At 43.9% G+C, this 18610-nt stretch overlaps 1 protein-coding gene across 1 annotated transcript in view; it reads right to left on the bottom strand.

The window, feature by feature from the left end:
- The window catches only part of LOC112564842, a 33003-nt gene that overhangs the window by 908 nt on the left and 13485 nt on the right, over window positions 1–18610 (bottom strand). The window contains exons 2-5 of the mRNA XM_025239914.1: window positions 10733–10861; window positions 9793–10232; window positions 6545–6767; window positions 5943–6127 (exon numbers count right to left, since the gene is read on the bottom strand). Of these exons, the coding sequence (XP_025095699.1) occupies window positions 5943–6127; window positions 6545–6767; window positions 9793–10184 (800 nt within the window). The 5' untranslated portion in view covers window positions 10185–10232; window positions 10733–10861. The remainder of the gene's footprint in view (window positions 1–5942; window positions 6128–6544; window positions 6768–9792; window positions 10233–10732; window positions 10862–18610) is intronic.

The following is an 18610-nucleotide window of genomic DNA, read 5'->3' as shown; positions in this document are numbered from 1 at the left end:
CTGTAGCTTGTATTAACCCTCCACTCAACTTAATAGTTTTCTTTTATTTTTTTTAGTTTTACTTTGTTCACATTGTATTAGCTTTATTTTCGTGTATTGTTTGACACCTTAATAGAGCTTTCGCAGCGGTCTGATAATACTAGTGTTTACTCTTCTCATAAGAAATCAGAAATCAGAATATTTTCACACATTAATAAACAGCATCCATTCAGTCTCAAGCTGTAAATAATGAAAAGTCGGGGGGTTTTCTCAGCCTTAAAGCGCGCTATATTTTTGAAAGCTTTGTGAGTTATTAATTGTGTGTGTGTGTGTGCACGTGAGTGTGTAGGGATGGGCGGGAGCGACAATTTATGGGTTCATATTTCTTCATTTTTCTTGAGTCTGGTCAATCTGTCCTTTCATATTTCTCTCCCTTCCTCCTCTCGTAATCTCGCATGTATATTAAAACTCTGAATCTCCGCCAAATATACTCCTAAGAAACAGTGGACATCAGCTTATCAAGCTACGGGGCGACTGACAAACACGTGGGTGTACTACGATGAGCTAACACAGGTACCGGTTACATCTTGAGAGAGAAAGAACACAATTTTATCCTGCTGTAAAAGAAAAACTGTGTAATACTGATGGTAATATTCGGGAATGTATTGCTAGTTACATGTATTAAATGGGGAATTAAATTTTGTGAAGTAATGAATGACTACAACAATAACAATTGTTACAAATAAACAACTTAATCAACGACACAAACTGAAATAAATAACATAGAGAAAGATATATTACTGTCATATCATTCTACTATTTCAATTAATAATAAGAATCTATACAGAACATTAATTAGTTTCACAGCAGATAGAGGTAGATCTTTAGAAGCATTTATTAAAAATACAAAATGAATGTCGCAAAGCAAATTAACAGAATCCACCACACGCCCAAGCCATCACATTACACCAAAAGACACGAAACATGAACAACAAAATAAAAAAACACATTAGCTGGAGGCAATTAGTTAAAGGAAAGGGAGGTTTTGCTACGGAGATTAGCTGAACCGCAGTTCCTTCAGAATGAAGTCACTTTCCTGGTGGAAGTCGGACGGAAGCAGGGATCCGCCTCACTAACGACACATTTAGGTGGTTAAGTGAAGCAGGGACATCGATCGTCGAGACGAATTTCTAGGTCATGCACATCACTTTTATTTCCTTTTCCGCGGTCATCTCGTGCGGTCACGAGAGAACGACTTGCAATTGAAGAAGGATCGTGTCTGCTCTGGTAACGACAAACTGAAACGTTTACAAAGGACTGTTACTCCCGTTTCCATGACGACACAGTACAGCGTGCCCACAAAGTCATCCAGCGAGACGCAAACACACCCTCGGCTAGACTCCACGAGTAAAGACAAGATTTATATGTATGTTGGATAGTACAGCCACAGAATAAGGCCACCCAAGCCCAAAGGGCGAGAATGCACAGTGCGACAGAAGCACCACAAGGAGACAAGGAGTTGTCGTTCGTTTTACCTGCATCTGGATGGCATGTGTTTTTCGCGGAGGCCTCTGTTGACAGAGAAAATCCCACAACCCTTATCGTCATGGCTTACGCCTAGAATTCAGGATATGTCAACGTCTTTTTTTCCAATTAAATAAACATGCACACGAAACGAAAATACATAAAAATGCATAATATACCTCTAGAAACCCAAGCATGCAGGGGATTTATTTGTTTTGATAATTCGGGTGTAAATTGAAGCTTGCAGTTAACAGCTAAAGAAGCTATAAGAAGCATTGCTCTTTGAAACTTTTATTTATCATTTTTTTAATTTTAAAAAGCACACACGCATTCATTTGCACGCGGATAAACGATCAGAAAGAGAGAGAGATCAAAGCAGTTTACACAAGAACAAAGAAATAAAAATAAAACACGCAGAAGGTTCAATAACATCTAAACCTGAATTAACTGCTGCTAAATCATTAAAGTAACACAATCTATTAGGAACTACTGATTCTCTGACTGCCGAGAGCTTCCTGCATGACAGAGGGGTTGTATTTCAAGTCATTTCTCCATCAATCTGCAGTTCAGTGTTGGACAAAGTAGGCTTAGTTTGCTCACAGCACCTCACACTTCCTGTGTTCCCAGACTAGAAAGTAAGGTCATTGGTTTCTCGACTGGTACCCGACATTGGGGTTGTGTGGGGTACATGGGTAGAGGCTGCACCTGACAAGGACCACCACTCACTCCTTGTCGCGTGTCATGATTCCGGCCTGGGGACGCTCCTGTTCCAGCAGGCAGCTCACAGCAGACGACGGCTGACGGCTGTTTTTTGTACAGTTCGCGGGGAAAAGGTCAAGGCCTTCTCCCGCTGACCGTAGCCGTGCCTTACGTCACACTCTTGCTACGTCACGTGACGTCGGCTTGAGTGCGGTGTGCTGCCGGTGGGAGCTTTGGGGGTGCACTGTTCGGGCCCCTCCCTTCCCTGTCCAAGGTTTTGGCGTGAAAAGCATTCACGCGCCTTGACGTGGGCTGGGTGTCGTGGGCGCTGTCGATTGGTCACAGCCCCTGGGCGACAGGAAGTGACCCCCAGAGAGCAGCGTCCCTCGTGGCAGTTCTGACCTGGGATCTGTGGAGAGAGGAGCGTTTGGTGTCGGAAAGGACGGCGGGAGGCCGGGCCAATGTGGGCAGTGTGGGCTGCGCCGTTTTACCCAAACCGTGTGGGCTTCGTATGGAAAGTGTCCGCGGATATCCACGGGAAAGTTTCTGCCATTCCTGTTGTGGAGGGCAGCTGACCGTCGGGTCGTAGCACAAGCCGTTTTGGGTGAGCAGAGTCTATTTCTTTGAGTTCCACTCTATTCTAGTTTATAGAGCCCTTAGTTCTCGGTTGGAGTGCTAATGCACTGATTTTTATATGTTGCAACTATGTCTTTGGTTTTAAGTGGAAGACATGTCGCTTTTCAATGTTAGGTTAGAATTTGTGATGGCCGGGTCGCGTCGCGTGTGGCACGCACCCGTTTTTCCATGTATGAATTTGTGAGTTAAGGGCCGCTTGTCTAACGGTAAAATATATGTATTTGTATGAGAGCGAGCGGTTTCGTGACCAGGTTGGTCATAGATGTGTATATGTACAAGGGTGTTTTTAGAAACTGAGAAATGTTTGGAGTGCCGTATGATTGACTGGATGAATTGTTGTTTTTCTACAGGCTTCCATTTGTTTTCTTCTACGTGTGTTACTTCTTCTCCGTGTTCTACATAGTCGCGATTTCGCTGGACGTTTTCTGCTCCTCGTCTGTGTCGTCGTCCTCTTTTGTGTGACTGTCCGCCATGGTGTCGACCCTGCGCCATCATCGCCTCGTCAGCGCGTGTGTGCGACCCTGCTGTGCCAGTGTGCGGCCTAGCCATCGGGGGGAGCACCTAGGGTGGAGGCCGACGAGCAGAGACTCCGTGACCAAGGTCTACCCGGACGAGGGAGTGAGGTCAGCTGGACAGCTGGTCCAGAGGGAGAGGGGGTGGCACCGATGGTTCTGTGAACACCTTGAGCGGACACTTGACTGTGCTATGTCGCCGTATACTTTGTATTTTTTTTTCTTTCTGCTGTGTGTGAATATCATTTGTAACTTTCTTTGCGGGGAGGCAGTCCCCAGTTGTTTTTGGGGTTTTTTTTGACGAGTGCTCGTAGGTGTATTTTTTATCTGGTTTTTTATGGGGGGGGGGGGTTGTGTACGTGTATTCGTGTTTATATTTTTATTAAACTGCGTGCTTGTATCGTTTTCCCCGTCTTTTGTCGTGGTTTGTGCCGTGCACGGGTTCGAGAGGTAAGTCGCTGACTGCCTCCGGCCGAGTGTCTGTGCGTGTCTGGCCGGCTGTGTGGGCGGCTGTGAGCGTACTTCCGGCGACGCTGGGGGTGGAACGCGACACTCCTGAAGGACGATAGTGATGAGGTCCACTTCTTGACTCAGGCTAGTTCTTCCTCTCACCACCCTGGTGTCCACCCCCTTTCAAGGTAGCTGGAAACTTCAAGGTACCTGGAAGTTTTCGATTTAGTGTCTTGCCGGGTAACATGGCCACGCTAGACCAGCTTGCACTGCTTCATTGTTGCAGGAAGGCGTTTCTGGTGTGTGGAGTGTGGAGACCATGTTTCCTGTACAAGACCAGGAGCAGCCTCCCCAGGCACCTGTCTTGAAATGCCTGGACTCTCCTCTCTGTATCGCCAAGCAGATTAATTACTTCGTACTTCGTAGAAAACCTGATACAATGCCAGACCTTGTCCAGCCTGACGGGGTACGGGGTTTGGTAAGGGGCAAATAGCATTACTTTGATAAATCTCTTAGCTGTCTGAATGTAAAAATAAAACCTTCTTCTCAACGGGGCAAAGGTCATCGATAGTTTGACCAAGTTCGGCGTAGTTATATGTGAAAGTCGCAGGAAACCAGTATCTTAGGGCAAACTTCGGGACAGAACTTTATTCAACATGCTAAGCTCAAATTTGAATGCGAGTGCATTCCTAGTATATTTCTGATTATATTTTTCATTACAAAGGAGCTTTAGGGTACTTTGGACAGTTGATCATCTGAACTTTGCCCAATTAAGAACGGGTCTATGACACTTCATGTAAATATGGATGCTTCTGGACTTTTGAAGGATGTCATCCAAGCGGAGTCTTGTCGTCTCATCCATACATTATCATTCATAGCCGACACAAAGTGAGTAACAACAGAGAACAGCAGATTAGAATAAATTTTTCTAATCAAAAGAAAGAAAATCCAGGAAGACGAAATATCTTTCGAAAGGAACAGAAAAACTCACAACTTGTTACTATTCTCCAGACTCCTTAGACATCACTTTATAACTACGGTTTCATGGATAAAACATTTGCAGAGTCTAGACACCGCCTTCTAATTTTGTAAACAAGACACTTGTCCTCGAGTTCCTCAGGGCAAGGACCTACCCTCGCTTTATAATTACCTCCCCTAAAGAGAGAAAAGGTCATCGGAGGAAATAATTTTGTGGCGACCTAGAGAATCTTTTCCTGACTAATCTGGAAACAGATTAATCCTTGTGTATGTGTAGATCTGTATGTCAAATATTTGTAGAGGTTTAAAATTTAACTAAAATCAAAATTCAATAAGAATGCAAGTGCAAAAAATAGCACGGGGTCACGAGTCACCGTCAAACCGCCTGACTAATTCCTGACATGGATCTGAGGTAAACCAAACCTGAATGTCCCGACTTGAGGTGTCTGTAAGTCAGAACGAGACAGGCTTTAGCGAGGGCCAAGGACAGATATGTGGCAGACAGGGTATGTGTCCTGAAAACTGCAAATCTAACCCCGAGTGAGATTCACGGTACCCCACGAACTCGTAAGCCTTGCAGCGGACAGACAGGTGGAGGGGCATAGGTCACCGACTAGCCACCCGAGTTATCTGCTGACCTCTGTATTTGTCGTTAGAGTCATGTGACCCTCGGTATATGCCCTTCCGGCAAACAGTGAGTTCCATCTTCCTGTGACCTGATGTCGCATACAATGCCACCACCGTGACCTCGCGTTGCGTACTTATATGTCTACGGTGTCATCTATAAAATATACTTTGTGCATGTGGCATCTATACCTTCATGTTGCCAAGTCTTAATCATGTCAGCACAGTAAACATCCTGCCAATGAGTTAGTGATTTATCAGGGGAAGTAACAGGCAGCAAAAGTATCAGGCTTCGCCTCCCACAACCCATGCGAGGTACACAGTGAACCACTCGCTGTTCGCTCCCCGTAGGACAGGTAACCTTATTTTTAACTCATTCTTCTGAAGAAATTGTCCGTAGTGTCGTCTGTTATCGAAGCTGACCAAAACCTTTTAATGTTCTAAATTCATGCATTTTTTCTGTCTAACAGGATGATTACAAAGTAACTGTTGCTCTGAGGGTGATCTTTGACTTTACCTGTCGGTGAAGCGGCACTTCACAGGAACTGTTGAGTGGCTCCATCTGCAGGTTGCGCATGACTTTGCGGGCCTTGAAGGAAGTACGGATCTGATGGGCGATGAGGCAGTTGAAGATGCTGAGGAGGAAGATGGGCAGCAGTCCGTACACCGCGGTCGAGATCCAGTAGAAGATGTTGGTCATGAAGTACAGGTAAGCGAGGCTTCACCTGGGGAACAGGACGAGAAAGGTGGGAACAGCAGGTTAGCCTACACTCCCTCCTCAGGTGACCCGTTATCATCAAGGTTAACGGTAAGGTTTTTAGACCTCGAGAAAATCGGGAACGAGGGGCAGACAGCAAGGACAGCGCCCGTTATCTGAGTTATCTGTGTAACACACCTGATGCCTACTGATAAAAGTGTGTGCAAGATGTGTATGAGCATCCTGGTCCACGGGGGGGCGCTCTGTAAATAATAATTATCGTCGTCGTCGTCGTCGTCGTCGTCATCATCATCATCAGACAAGAAAGGAAAAGAGCAATCAGTAAATTATATTGTACAATCGCACATTGTCAACAAGTACAAGTGTGATTTACAAGGCAATGTAAGAGAAAAGTGCGTGCATGTATGTGCGCGCGCGTGTGTACCCGACATTGAAGAATCCCCTCGATGTCGTGGATGTCGTAGACCCACAGCGTGGGAATAAAGATGAGGGCGATGACAAGACCGACGATGGCCAACACGATGGCGGTCTTGCGCGCGCCACTGCCGTTGGTGATCTTGAGCGGGAAGCGCACGGCCACGTACCTCTCCAGCGCCATGAAGACCAGGATCCACGAGCTGTAGCTGGCCGTGAAGCTACCCAGGAAGCTGTAACCATAGAAACGGGAAGTTCACTCGGTGAATCTGGTTTTCTCTTTACAACTTTTAAATTGCGATTCTTTTTTGATCCAAATCGGGTTCAGAAAGATTAGAAATTATTGTCGATTCCCCTTTCTCTCCTCTCGGTGAATGAGGACACAAAGCCATGATCGGGTTTAGTTCAAGAATAAACCTTTGACTACCTAAAGGTCCATGCTGAGTTACAGTAACTATACAGAAATTATCCACGTTTCCACGCCTCTGTCGTAGTTTAGATGAAATGGAATAGGATTAACAGGTGGATAGACCAGCGTGAGAGGATAGCTTAAATGAAATCGGGATAGGCTCAATATTAAATGGATAGTTCAGATGAAACGCGATAAGATCAATGGGTGGATGCATGGATGCATCGATACGTATCGCTGAGCTCAAGAGCACATCAATATTCGTTAACGCGAGAGTGAGAGAGAATTGGCGCGTGCACGTCTGACGGCTGCTCTGGTCACGTGCATAATTTTGAGCACGGACGCCTCCTACCTCTGCCTGTGTGCTTCTATTGTCGGTCTGACCGCCGGCCCGAGCTGTTTAGCGAACACCCGATACTGATTGATGGCGAGATATTAAAGGCAGACACTCCTCGCCACCATCCATCGATCACAGTGGGTTCGGTCGGCTGCCCACGTATGTCTTCCTTCTCTCTTCTCGCCAAGGAGCCTCCCAGGCCAGCCAACGATCCAGTTGGCCATTTTGGAAGCAGAAACGCTGATAATCGTTCATACGCGTAAAGAATTCTAGAGATTTCTGCAGCTGCTGCAGTTTTAACATCCGCCGACAAACCGTCGTAAAGATTTATGAACCAAAATTATCCACAAAAGCAGATTTTTTGTCAGCAGCTCTCGGACAGAATGAGGACAAGTTTGTATGTTAGTCAGAAATATTCAAGTTGAGTGCAAAGATGTCAAGATGCATGATGGTGCGTGAAATATTTGCTGACACAGCAGACAGTTAATGAGACCAGTAAGCTATAAATCACAGGCATCATATCATTAGTTCTCACATCTCTAATTAGGGGGTGGTAAATTGGATTCTTCATGTTACAAAATTAAGGTGCGACTCCAGCCTCCCATGCGAAACGCTCGTCTTGCAGGAAGAGTTCAGGGACAAGTAATTACAAAGAGCTGGTCTGAGGCTGGGCATCCACGTGACTGAAGCTGAGCTGTGTGTCAGGTCATTGTGAATGAGCTTCTTAGAAAAGAAAAGACAATAAATCGACTTGGGATAAGTGTTAATTGGTTGGATCGGTGTCACGATGGCACCCATGAGAAACAAATATCCTAGATACCAACTCCTTCACTGATGACAGCATCAGACCTACAGAAAATCAAGTGAACATGACAGGTACCCTTCATGTTTATCCCAGACGATAATAAAGTTGTGTCTCATCGAATCACACCGTATCGTGTAATATTGTCTTGTATCGTATCGTATCCTACGAAATTGTGTTACATCGTATTGCATTGCGCAGCACCCGAAAACACCGAGTGTAGTGGTGGACTACATGTCTGACTAATGTATCACATTATATGGCTTTACATTGTGTAACAGGTGCGAACATAAAGCCTAGCCTTGTTACCTGGTTCCTCTTGGCGTTTTCTGTATTTGTTTTTAGTCATCATTGGTGCTGTTGTTTATCCTTCCATGGTAAACATGTTGTTTGTTCTTCTGCCCCTCCTATGTTGTCTATTTATCGTTTTTTGTTAAGATCATGTTTCTTATGAGCACTTTACAAATATTTTCATTTATTTATTTATTATTATTGTTAGTGTGAAGTACGGACAGGCAAGAGACCGGTCCATACACACTTATGTCGACTGTAAATACATTTTGGAGCCGCTGACAGGGTCAGGGAGGGTAATTCTTTGCTGTTATGTTTTATCCTGCTAAACCACTCAAGTGTTTATGTCGCATTCGTGATGAAAATAACAAATCGAAGTTTCTACAAAGTCAGTTATCTCTCCTTTTGCGCAGCTTTCCAGACAGACAGCATCCCTCTTAACTACTCGCTTACTTACTCAAAGGTCTGTTTAAAGGACTTCTGACAGGTGTTTGCCTCCACGAGCCAATGTATTTTTCAACACCATTTACACCACAGCGATAGTGTAACAATCAGTCGTAAAAACTGAAAATGTGACCTTTCAACCCCTTGCTGAGCTGTCGAGGGCTACGATCTGTTGCATGAGAAACAGACTGTAAACATAATGACAGGTGGTGTGACTCATAATAACACCGACATGCTGGTGTGCGAACTGTTGGCGACGTGCAGCGAGGTCAGCAATTTATTTGTTTGTGTCTTTGGATCGACGTAGAAGCTTCTCGATGAACGTGCTGCTGACGTCACTGGCTCAGCGAACGTCCATGTTGTTGCCTAAAAGCTGTCAGCAGGTGTCCGTTAAGCCCTCGTTAATGCTTGAGTCCCTGCTTGTTATGGAGAATTTTCTAACAACTGTAAAAGTTTTTATTTCATACGAACATTCCCCGATATTGGTTGTATAAGTACTTGTGTTGACGGCACACGAATATATTGCTAAATTTTGCTTTTTATGCCTAAACGATTACACCCTGTGGTGTAAAGAGGTCCATTTATATCTTATACCCGCTGAAGTAACATTTTACTACAGTGCATTCTGCCAAGACCCTAGACACTTGATTCTGAGTGATGGAATGGCAGGTGTAAGGACTTTTTATTGGGTGCTTTTCTCCTTCTGTTTCTCTTCTTGTAGACGGTCTGTCACTCAACTGTAGCTCTCTTTAAAGTTTCAAGGAATATATTTTTTCGAGTTGCTTATACATCAGAAAAGCATCCCACAACGACTGAATGTTTCTGGGCTAACTTTTTATGAGGATTTTTAAATTAACTTCGAGTTTACAAATACTGCATAATTTCATGGGCATATATTCGTTACTTATGCGAGCATTTCTACATATATAAGTACATATGTAGACATGGAAATGAAGGAAACTGTAGTATAGTAACCTGAGAAGGTTGCACCCGCTTGACCCGACATCCACCTGGCGTCGCAGGAGCTGGAAAAACAAGAGTTTGACGGACAGTGCCATCGTGTCCATGACAGCCAACAAGGCCACGAAAATGGGGAAGGTGCCGATAGAGCGCATGCGCACGATGGTTACTATGGCTGCACAGTTGCCCGGGAAACCCAGCGCGAAGATTGCCCAGAGGTAAAGGTCGTTGATCCTGCTGGCGATGTAAAAGAGATTTTCCACGTGCTGTTCTTCCGGTGTCATCTCGACGACTGAGTCCGTCACCGTCCTGTTGACGATCCCCAGTGTCGTCGGCAACGAGGTCGCCATTGTCCTCGACTCCGCGGCCAGAGACCGAAGGCTTGTCTCCCTTCTGAAGGGTAGCATCCACGTCACAGACGATCCACAACGACTTTAGTCTTCAGGATCCTACACCTGCGAATGTAGAACATTCTGATTAAAATATTGAAACCATTTATTAATATTTGGAATATAGACTGTTTGTATCATTTAGGAATACTTTCATTAAAATAGATATCTTTTCACATCTTGTCAACATCAGGGAGGTTTAGAGAGCGCACGTGCATATCTTGATATACCTACGAATCACATTGCAAATTAACTTATATCCAGATGTCAGTATGAGTTTATATCAGACTTTATTTCTGACAGACTACAACTTTACGAGATTGTGAATTTAATATCAGTCACGTGGATAGCAATTTTAGGACAGGTAATCATGTTGTCACATCAACACTGGTTATAGATTGTAAATAACGAATCATGTGGAAACATGTCTGAGACGAGTTTGTGCTGAAAGTAAGAGAGAGAGTGTGGTGTGTGTGTGAGAGAGAGAGATGCAACAACGAAAATGAATGAGTCGGTGATAAAACGGACAAAAGAAAAAAAAACCACGAGTTTGTGTGCATGCGTACCCTCGTCAGACGAGCAGCTGGCACGTGACACGTGCATCGTGTCCTGTATCTTGTATCACTCTACCCGTCTGTGGCCTGACGGGAGCTGCCTTATCGCCTCGTAATAATGATGTTTACATCTGCCTCATCCTGAAATCACAATGAAAACAAGTGACACGCGCTCAGCAGGAATCTTTTGAATGACGTCTGCACCTCCATCTGCTGGAGTAAACACACGCAAATAGTCCCTCTCTGTCTCTGTCTCTCTCGCTGTCTTCTCTCCGTCTCTGTCTCCTCTTTTCTTCACTGTCTGGGTGTTTCTTTTGTCTCTGTCTCCATATATGCCCGATTCTTTTCCTACACTTCTCTTTCTCTTGTGTGTTATTGTTATTGTTGATGTTTACGGAATCCACAAAATCACAATAATGAGTAATATACCGTAGCGAGTTCATAACCTCAAGAGAAGATATTATTTATGATTTGTGAAAAGGATGTATAATGGGAATTTGTGTACATATATTTCATTTCATTCTTCTGAAACCAGCAGAAGTTATGTGAACGACGTGAACACAGTGTTTGATGTTTTCTGTTTTTGTACCTGCACTCTCTGTCTCTCCAAGTTCCATCACACACACACACACTTGTCTCCCACCATAGAATCCAAACTTGTGCTAAAAGCTCGAGTAAACAACACAAGGACACTGTACACAGATCGTCTGATTATGACCTCCCCCTTGTCCTTTTCTTTGCCCCCTCCTTCTGACCTTCTACAGGCATCATGTGCACCATCATCTATGCAGATGGTAAACCCACTTTTTGCCTTCTGGTGGTTCTGAATTCGAACCACAGCTCTTGTGAACCACAGCTAATGGTCTGGCAAAGTCTCTTGAAAGTCCTTTAGAAAGCAACTTAACGACCTCCGGCCTTTCACTGCAAGTAAGACTGAGGACCCATAAAATTGAAGACTGTAAACCTTAGATTACTTTTTTTCATTTTATCAAGGGGAGAATAAATGTTTTGCACGAGAAACTAAGTTGTCTAAGTTTCTAAGAAACTAAGTTTCGAAAACTTCGAAATAAAACATAGAGAGAAGCTTGTTTTTCTATCAGATGCCAGACATGATAATTTATGAAGACATAAATCTGTGCAAAAGCTCAGTAACTACTTCAGTCGTGCAGGCCAGCAAAACGATGCTTGTTAGAACAACATCAGAGGAACCTGTCTATCTAGTGGCAGCAATGTAACACACACTACCTACAAACAGGAGATGTTCACTTGAGGACAACTGACTGAAGTAGATAAACTTAGAATAAATACTAAGAACAGGCAGAGGCGGAAATACCATGGAAGGGGAACTGCTCAAATTTTCTAAATTAATATAAACCTGCTCAAAGTATATCTCAAACTTTCATTTAGCAATATTCCAACGATTAGACTGTGAACGGCTATCGTGGAAACTCTTGCCGAGACCAGGTTTGAAGAAATAAAGAAGTTATCTCATTTTGTTCTCAAGCCGACATCAACGTAGGAGAAGTTTTATCGTCAGTATATCTCGGTAGACTGGAAAGTCAGGTCCTGTTTAACGATCTTGAGCCGGATGTAGTCGAGTTAACCAGATGCTGATGTCAAGCAGTCGGTGAAAATCTTGTAAAATACGAGCTTTAGCTGATTCCTAGGTGTAAACATTCAGCTACCTCGACTGTCACCTGCTTCCTGAACAATTACATAAATCACAAAAGCTGCGATTCATGTGGTGTGCTTAAATACAATTCTAACATTCGGGATCTTTCCCATGAAATGATCATAGCCTCATCACACTGCTGGACTTGGACTCAGCGCGTGGCAGCTGCAGCTCAGCTTATCGCCTGTTATCATCATCTCCCTTGTTATCCACATCAATGTCTGTTTTTGATTTCCTTTCTTGATGCTCCCAAGATGATTCTATCAGCTCAGGAGCCGACAGCACAAACCTCTTCAACCCAGAAACCAGACAACTTGATCCGTTTGCAAAAAGCCTCCGGACAGTTGCTGCGCTTGTTATCTCTGATCGCGCGCTTCAGCTGGTCACGTGCTTTGTCCAGCCTTGACCTTGGGTGTTGTGGACGAAAACATCGTTGAAGAGGTCAGCCTAAGTTCCAATATAAGCGGCAAAGGGAGGCTTGAAAACAAGCAGCAACACTCCAGAATCGATGAAAAATACATCTTAGTTTTCACTGAGCTCCTGCCGGCTTCCTGTCTAAATAACTCAGTTCCTGACTCATTTACTCATCCACACTCGCTCGCTCATCCACCCAGCTCTTCTCTTTGAACCTGTAGGTGTTTCCGAGTACGTAAAATGTCGGAGCCTGTGCATCTATAAATCCTGATAATGAGATCGAAAATACCTGCCGCTGTCCAGGTAAGGGATGGGGATCACATCGCCGCCGAGAAACTCAGGAAACCGCATAATTCTCCGCTGGTCCAATTTTTATGGCCGTTTCTCCTCTACTCCACCTTCCTCTTTTCTTCCCCCTCTCCTGCTGCTGCTGTCTGGACAATAGCTAGTCCGGATATAAACAGAGCTGACATCAAAACAAAGTCTCGTGTTACCGGGAAGATGATCGGTCTTTTTTTTCTCTCTCTCCCGGGGCGCACTGACCAAGGACGAACTGTGTCCAGACAGCGAGTGCCAAACAAAGCCACAAATCTGGTGGTTGTGGTCAGCACGTGCATACAGCTTACTACTTGGTTTGTCACGTGACCAGTCACCATTTAGAAGTTGATTTGTTTTTCGATCGCGTGATGTGTTTGTGTAAGGTGGGTCAGGTGAGATTGGTCCATTCCTGACTAAACCTTCACGTCGCGAACTTTGACCCTCTAACAGTGGAGCTAGGGAAGACACTCTATACATGTAATCCTGTTAATTGTCATTAACAGCTTCATAGACTTTTATTTAAATGTTTTAAGTGAGCCAGCATCTTATGATTGCCTTAGAAGCCCAGATTGAACCAAACAACAGCGAATCCTTCCTCTTGCATTCCTGCTGGATGGTCTGAGGTCCACTCAAAATCTTCAAATCGTTCAAAATATGACATAATGGATGAAAAACAGTTGTATTAGTCCAAAACACCCACACAAGGTTTAACTGTTGGTGTAGACATATATTATACACATGTTGTGTCCAGTATAACCGTAGAGAAAAGTAAACATCTGCCAGAAAGTGTCCATCTCTAAAGGTCACACGAGCAGCAACAAAATAATAATCGCAATTTACCGAGAAAAAAAGGAGAGAAAAACAACAGCAATCAGGCAGATGCGAGCAGCATCCATGGACATCTCCCACAGCAGGGATTCACATGCTGCATCCAGCTCCCTGGGGACAAGAAGCTTTGTCAAATTGTTAATGGGCTTTCGAGAACTTGTGTTGGAGGGAAACAACTCGTCTTACGAATCAGAGGGATGGCGAGAAAAAAACTGTTTGTTATTAAAGTTGGGCAAATAATTCAATGTAATATTTATTTTTAAATAAAACATTAATGTTGAGGGGTTCTCGGACAAATGCTTCATGCACTGCCTCTTCGCAATGTGTGAAGCCAGATCGTTACGAGGTCTGTCATCCTGTATAGTAAAAGTGTTCGTATGGTAGTAAACAAACCTTTTCAAATAAACTCTTTATATTATAATATTTATATTATATTAATGAGAGGATGGGTGCTTTGGAAATGCTTGTCACCAAATACAATTTTAACAAATCAAAACAAATAAAGTGGGCTGGGTGTTCAGATCTCGTCTTTGACACACGTCTTTAGTTTTCGGTTTAGTTTACCTGTCACCTTCTGTGGCCTTACCTGCTGATTCCGCATTAAAAAAAAAAGAACCAACAAAATACCAACAACTCATTTGCAAACTCAACTCTCCATTTAATAATTCTCGCGAGATTTCGAGTTTGCACGGGGGTTGCTCTACTCTGTTCCCTCAAAAGCTCAATAAAAGATAAAGTCAAGAAACCGAGGAACTCATTTGCAACCTTTGACCTACACATGTTGGCACTGGCCATAGCCGAGCTCTGTGTCTCACATTCTTCACTTTCACGGCAGTTACTAACTGTTGTCACTGATGGCCGCCGCGTTTCACAATTCGCACTTACCGGGGAAGGGAGAAAAATTAGTATTCGTATCGTATTAGTATCAAACAATTCATCTGCCATACCATAATGCTTTAACGTGCATGTGAATGAGGGAAAGGTTTACAGGAAACAGAAATGAACGAATGACAGAGGATTTACATGCCCTAAGCAAAATATTCAACCACAAGATGTGAACCTCACTTCCCACCCACCCACAAAAAAGGATTCATGCTGTCTGTATTTTGTCTATTTTTCTGTGTGTTTGTGCGTGTGTGACCAATGCATGCACATGCATTTATGCATGAATACGTACATGCGAACACTGATCGATCCGCACGCGCTGCTGTAAAGTGTCGTCTGCTATTCCTGTCTGGCGTCGGGAGGGAACCTCACGGATCTCCTCACTAGAGGCAGAAGTACTCCGCATATTCTAACATTTGGCGAAGAGGTCAGGGGTTCACACGTGGCACGAGGCTCAGCCACCGTAACGACGCAAATGCCAGGATGTGTGTCTGCCTCATGCCTCCAGTGACCGTCTCCCGTCAGCTGTCCCTTGACTCTCGACCTTCGACGCCTGACCGTCTGTCTCCTGTTGCCGCCACCCGGGGTTTATTGATGTGGAGATGACGGTGATACCGTCCCAGACGAGGAAGTCACCGTGGGACGAAGAGGGCACAGCCAACTGATGACGTCACACGGGACGTCACTGGCGAACACTCCATTACTGAGATAATGAGGTAATTCTCTCCCTGCCGTTTTCGTGAATTCTCGTGTGTGCTCTCCCTCAGACATTAAAAACTGCCTCACTCCACAGAACCGACGACGCTTCTAGAAAAAAAGACAGCGAAAACTGTCTCCTCCGTATCTGCCCACATCTGCAAATTAAGATGCATTGACGAACAGTACCCATGAGGAGCAAATTAGAAGAGAAAATGGAACTGAAGCATGCTTAAACACCCAAAAGGCTATTTAGAATTTTTTCCCTTTCTCCAAAGATTTGAAGAATTTTCTTCTCAATTACGCAGACAATGCTCGCATAATTACACGACCCCACTTCCAAGATGGCTTCACGAGGTCGAAGCCATGAAGTTAAAGTACATCAGCCCCAAAGCTGTTGTGAGTGTTTGGTCTTGAGAGTGAGTCTTTGTCACCAGTCTCCAGTGCAACTCGACTTTGTCCCATCAGGACCTTGTCTCTGACATTTTATGAAATTTATTTTTAATATGACTTTGGCTCGTACTATGGTGTCTCGTGACTTTTAAGAACTTGGGACAGGGTAAATACTAATATAATCCAAGAGTTATGTTTCATAATGTTTACTTCATTAGAAAGACTCCAGGCCACATAATATCTGGGAGCAAGGGCTGATTGTTATCGTTAAGGTATCCAACTTCCAGTCCATAGTTACGGCCCTTGGAAACAATCCCACGTACGTGCCATGGACCACGTGACTGCGGCAGCCGCTTTTACCACAACAGCGCCCCCTAATGAGTCACTAACTGGTCCACAGCTGTCGCCAGGACGACAGATTGTTTGTTAGTGTCCAGGTACTCGCCAGGAAGCACGAGACATGAGTTATCGTTCTTGTGAAATTTTCATGGAGAAAACCCATCGAGGCGATTGTAAAAGATATTTATGTTGATGGAATACATTTATTATTTGAAAACTCAAGACTAATGTTCATATTAATTTTCATTTTATAATTGAACGAACTAATATAGTCATGAAAACATCGTGGTAAGTGACTGGTCATCAAGTCTAGTCAGTATCGATACTAAAATAGACAGCAGACAGTTTTACAAGACATTTTGAATCCTGCTTTACATTGTCTTTGGAAAATTGAATAGTCTAGCGATGATTGATGTTAAAGATTAGGAGATCCCTTACTAAGGGGCTCTGAAGCCATGCTCAAGAATAACCTAACCATACCCGCCTTTTATTGTAAATGTGTTTTGATAAGTAAACGTCGCCGCGCCCCCTGATGGCTGGACTCGTGTAAGGAGACATCCACCACAAAAATCCTACCATTTGTCTTCAGGCCTGAGAGGACAAATGGAATCCGATGCCTCTGTGGGCATTCAGCTCCCTTAAAGAAAAAAAAAACGAAGGAACATAAAAGTTAAAAAAGGAAAGACGGGAGAAGAAAAGAGAGAATGTCTCATTTTGTCCCATGTGGACGGTAACATCTCTTCCTTCGTTGGAGGAACAGAAATAGTAACGCTTGAACAGTTGACATGGTGTTTTGTAAACAACTCTCTACCAGGTTCTACGAATGCTCAGTATGACGCGATCCGATAAAAGAAGAAGCAGAAGAAAAATAAAAGAAATGACGATGGTGGAAATGTCAGTGAGAGTCGAAAGCAGGGACAATAGACAACAACAAAATAAAAAGAAGAAGAAGAAGAAAAGGATAGGTCCAGGATTTAGGAGGCAGGAGGAGAACATGCTCTAGTTCTTGCTCCATGCTACACGGGGGGAGTAGGGAGGTAGAATCGATGAGCCATCGATCTTGATTCTTTCTGGAAGCGAGACAGCGTCTGCCTGACCGGCCCTGTGGGAAACACTGAGCAGCACTCACTCGGCCGCGCGCTTGGGCAACAGCGGGGGAGTGCATGAGGTCACACCCAGACACCAAGAGGTCGTGAGGTCACACAGAAGTTGCTACAAGCTGCTTCTTGCTCGCCTTGCTGGTGGGATTAATCAGCGTCCTGCTGACTGGTGGCACAAGGCCAAGCAATGTATCCACATAAACACACACACAAGCAAACAAACACACCCACACAAATCATCTCGACAAGATTAAACTATCATCCAAACACTTTTCACTCCTACACCTGCAGCCTCACTCCCACAGGTACGGCGCACGTGCAACCAGGCTAAAGGTATCAGCGATGACAAACATCATCAGGAAAAAACAACTCTACAGCAGGAAAAAACAAATAAAATATATAAGAATAAAAATATCCTTATATCCGTCAAGAGGTTATTTTTTTTGTTAGTTTCTTCTACAGTAATGAGGAGTAGAAAAGCAGTTTGGTTTTAACCAGCGACAAAGCTAAGCCCGAGGGTATCAAGCACGAAGAGATATGAATCTGCTTGTCCAGAAATGAGGTGAAATTGTAGTTGATATCCAGGAAGACCAGATGGAGAAGCCGGATTACAGAGAAAGACAGCAACATTGTAAATCTAATAAGGAGGAAGGCAGGATATCCTCCAGCTCTGAAACTGTCGGGGCGTAATAAACTATTTGCTCGCGAGTTTAACCAGCTTCACCGACAGTTAAGGTGGAAATAGGTATTTACTATGTGCTGAGGTCCTTTCCACATTGATGTATAATGACTTCTAGCTTGCACCTGGACAACCCAGGTGGCATGAACGTTCGAAACTTGTAAACATCTCAGTAAGTTTTTTAAAAACATTTTTTTGCTTACAGTTCAAAATCTTGAAATGGTGTATTTTGTTTATTATTAAGGAAGAAATACTCCAAAGGATTTTTTTCAGCTAGGAGTCTGGTAGTCCCTTAAAAATGAGAGGAGACATGATGTCTTGTGAAGAAAAAACATTTTAAGACTTGTTTGTTTCTGACCGTCCTCGCAACAGGATCCTTTACTGGCACTTTCCCTTCAGAAGCCCTAAAGTTTCAGTCGACTCTTTTTCTAGACAAGACGGAAGCAGCAAAGACAAAATAAAGTTCTCTTTCATTCTCTCCATTTCGTGAGCTGAGGTTATTAGCCTTTATCCAGTTACAGGCAATGATTTTTGACTATTTGCGACTTGTAGAGGTACGGGAATAT

The sequence above is a fragment of the Pomacea canaliculata genome, linkage group LG5 (assembly GCF_003073045.1).
Source record: "Pomacea canaliculata isolate SZHN2017 linkage group LG5, ASM307304v1, whole genome shotgun sequence".
NCBI lineage: Eukaryota > Metazoa > Mollusca > Gastropoda > Architaenioglossa > Ampullariidae > Pomacea > Pomacea canaliculata.
Note: the sequence above shows the minus strand (reverse complement) of the source record. Positions and strands in the feature narration are given on the sequence as shown.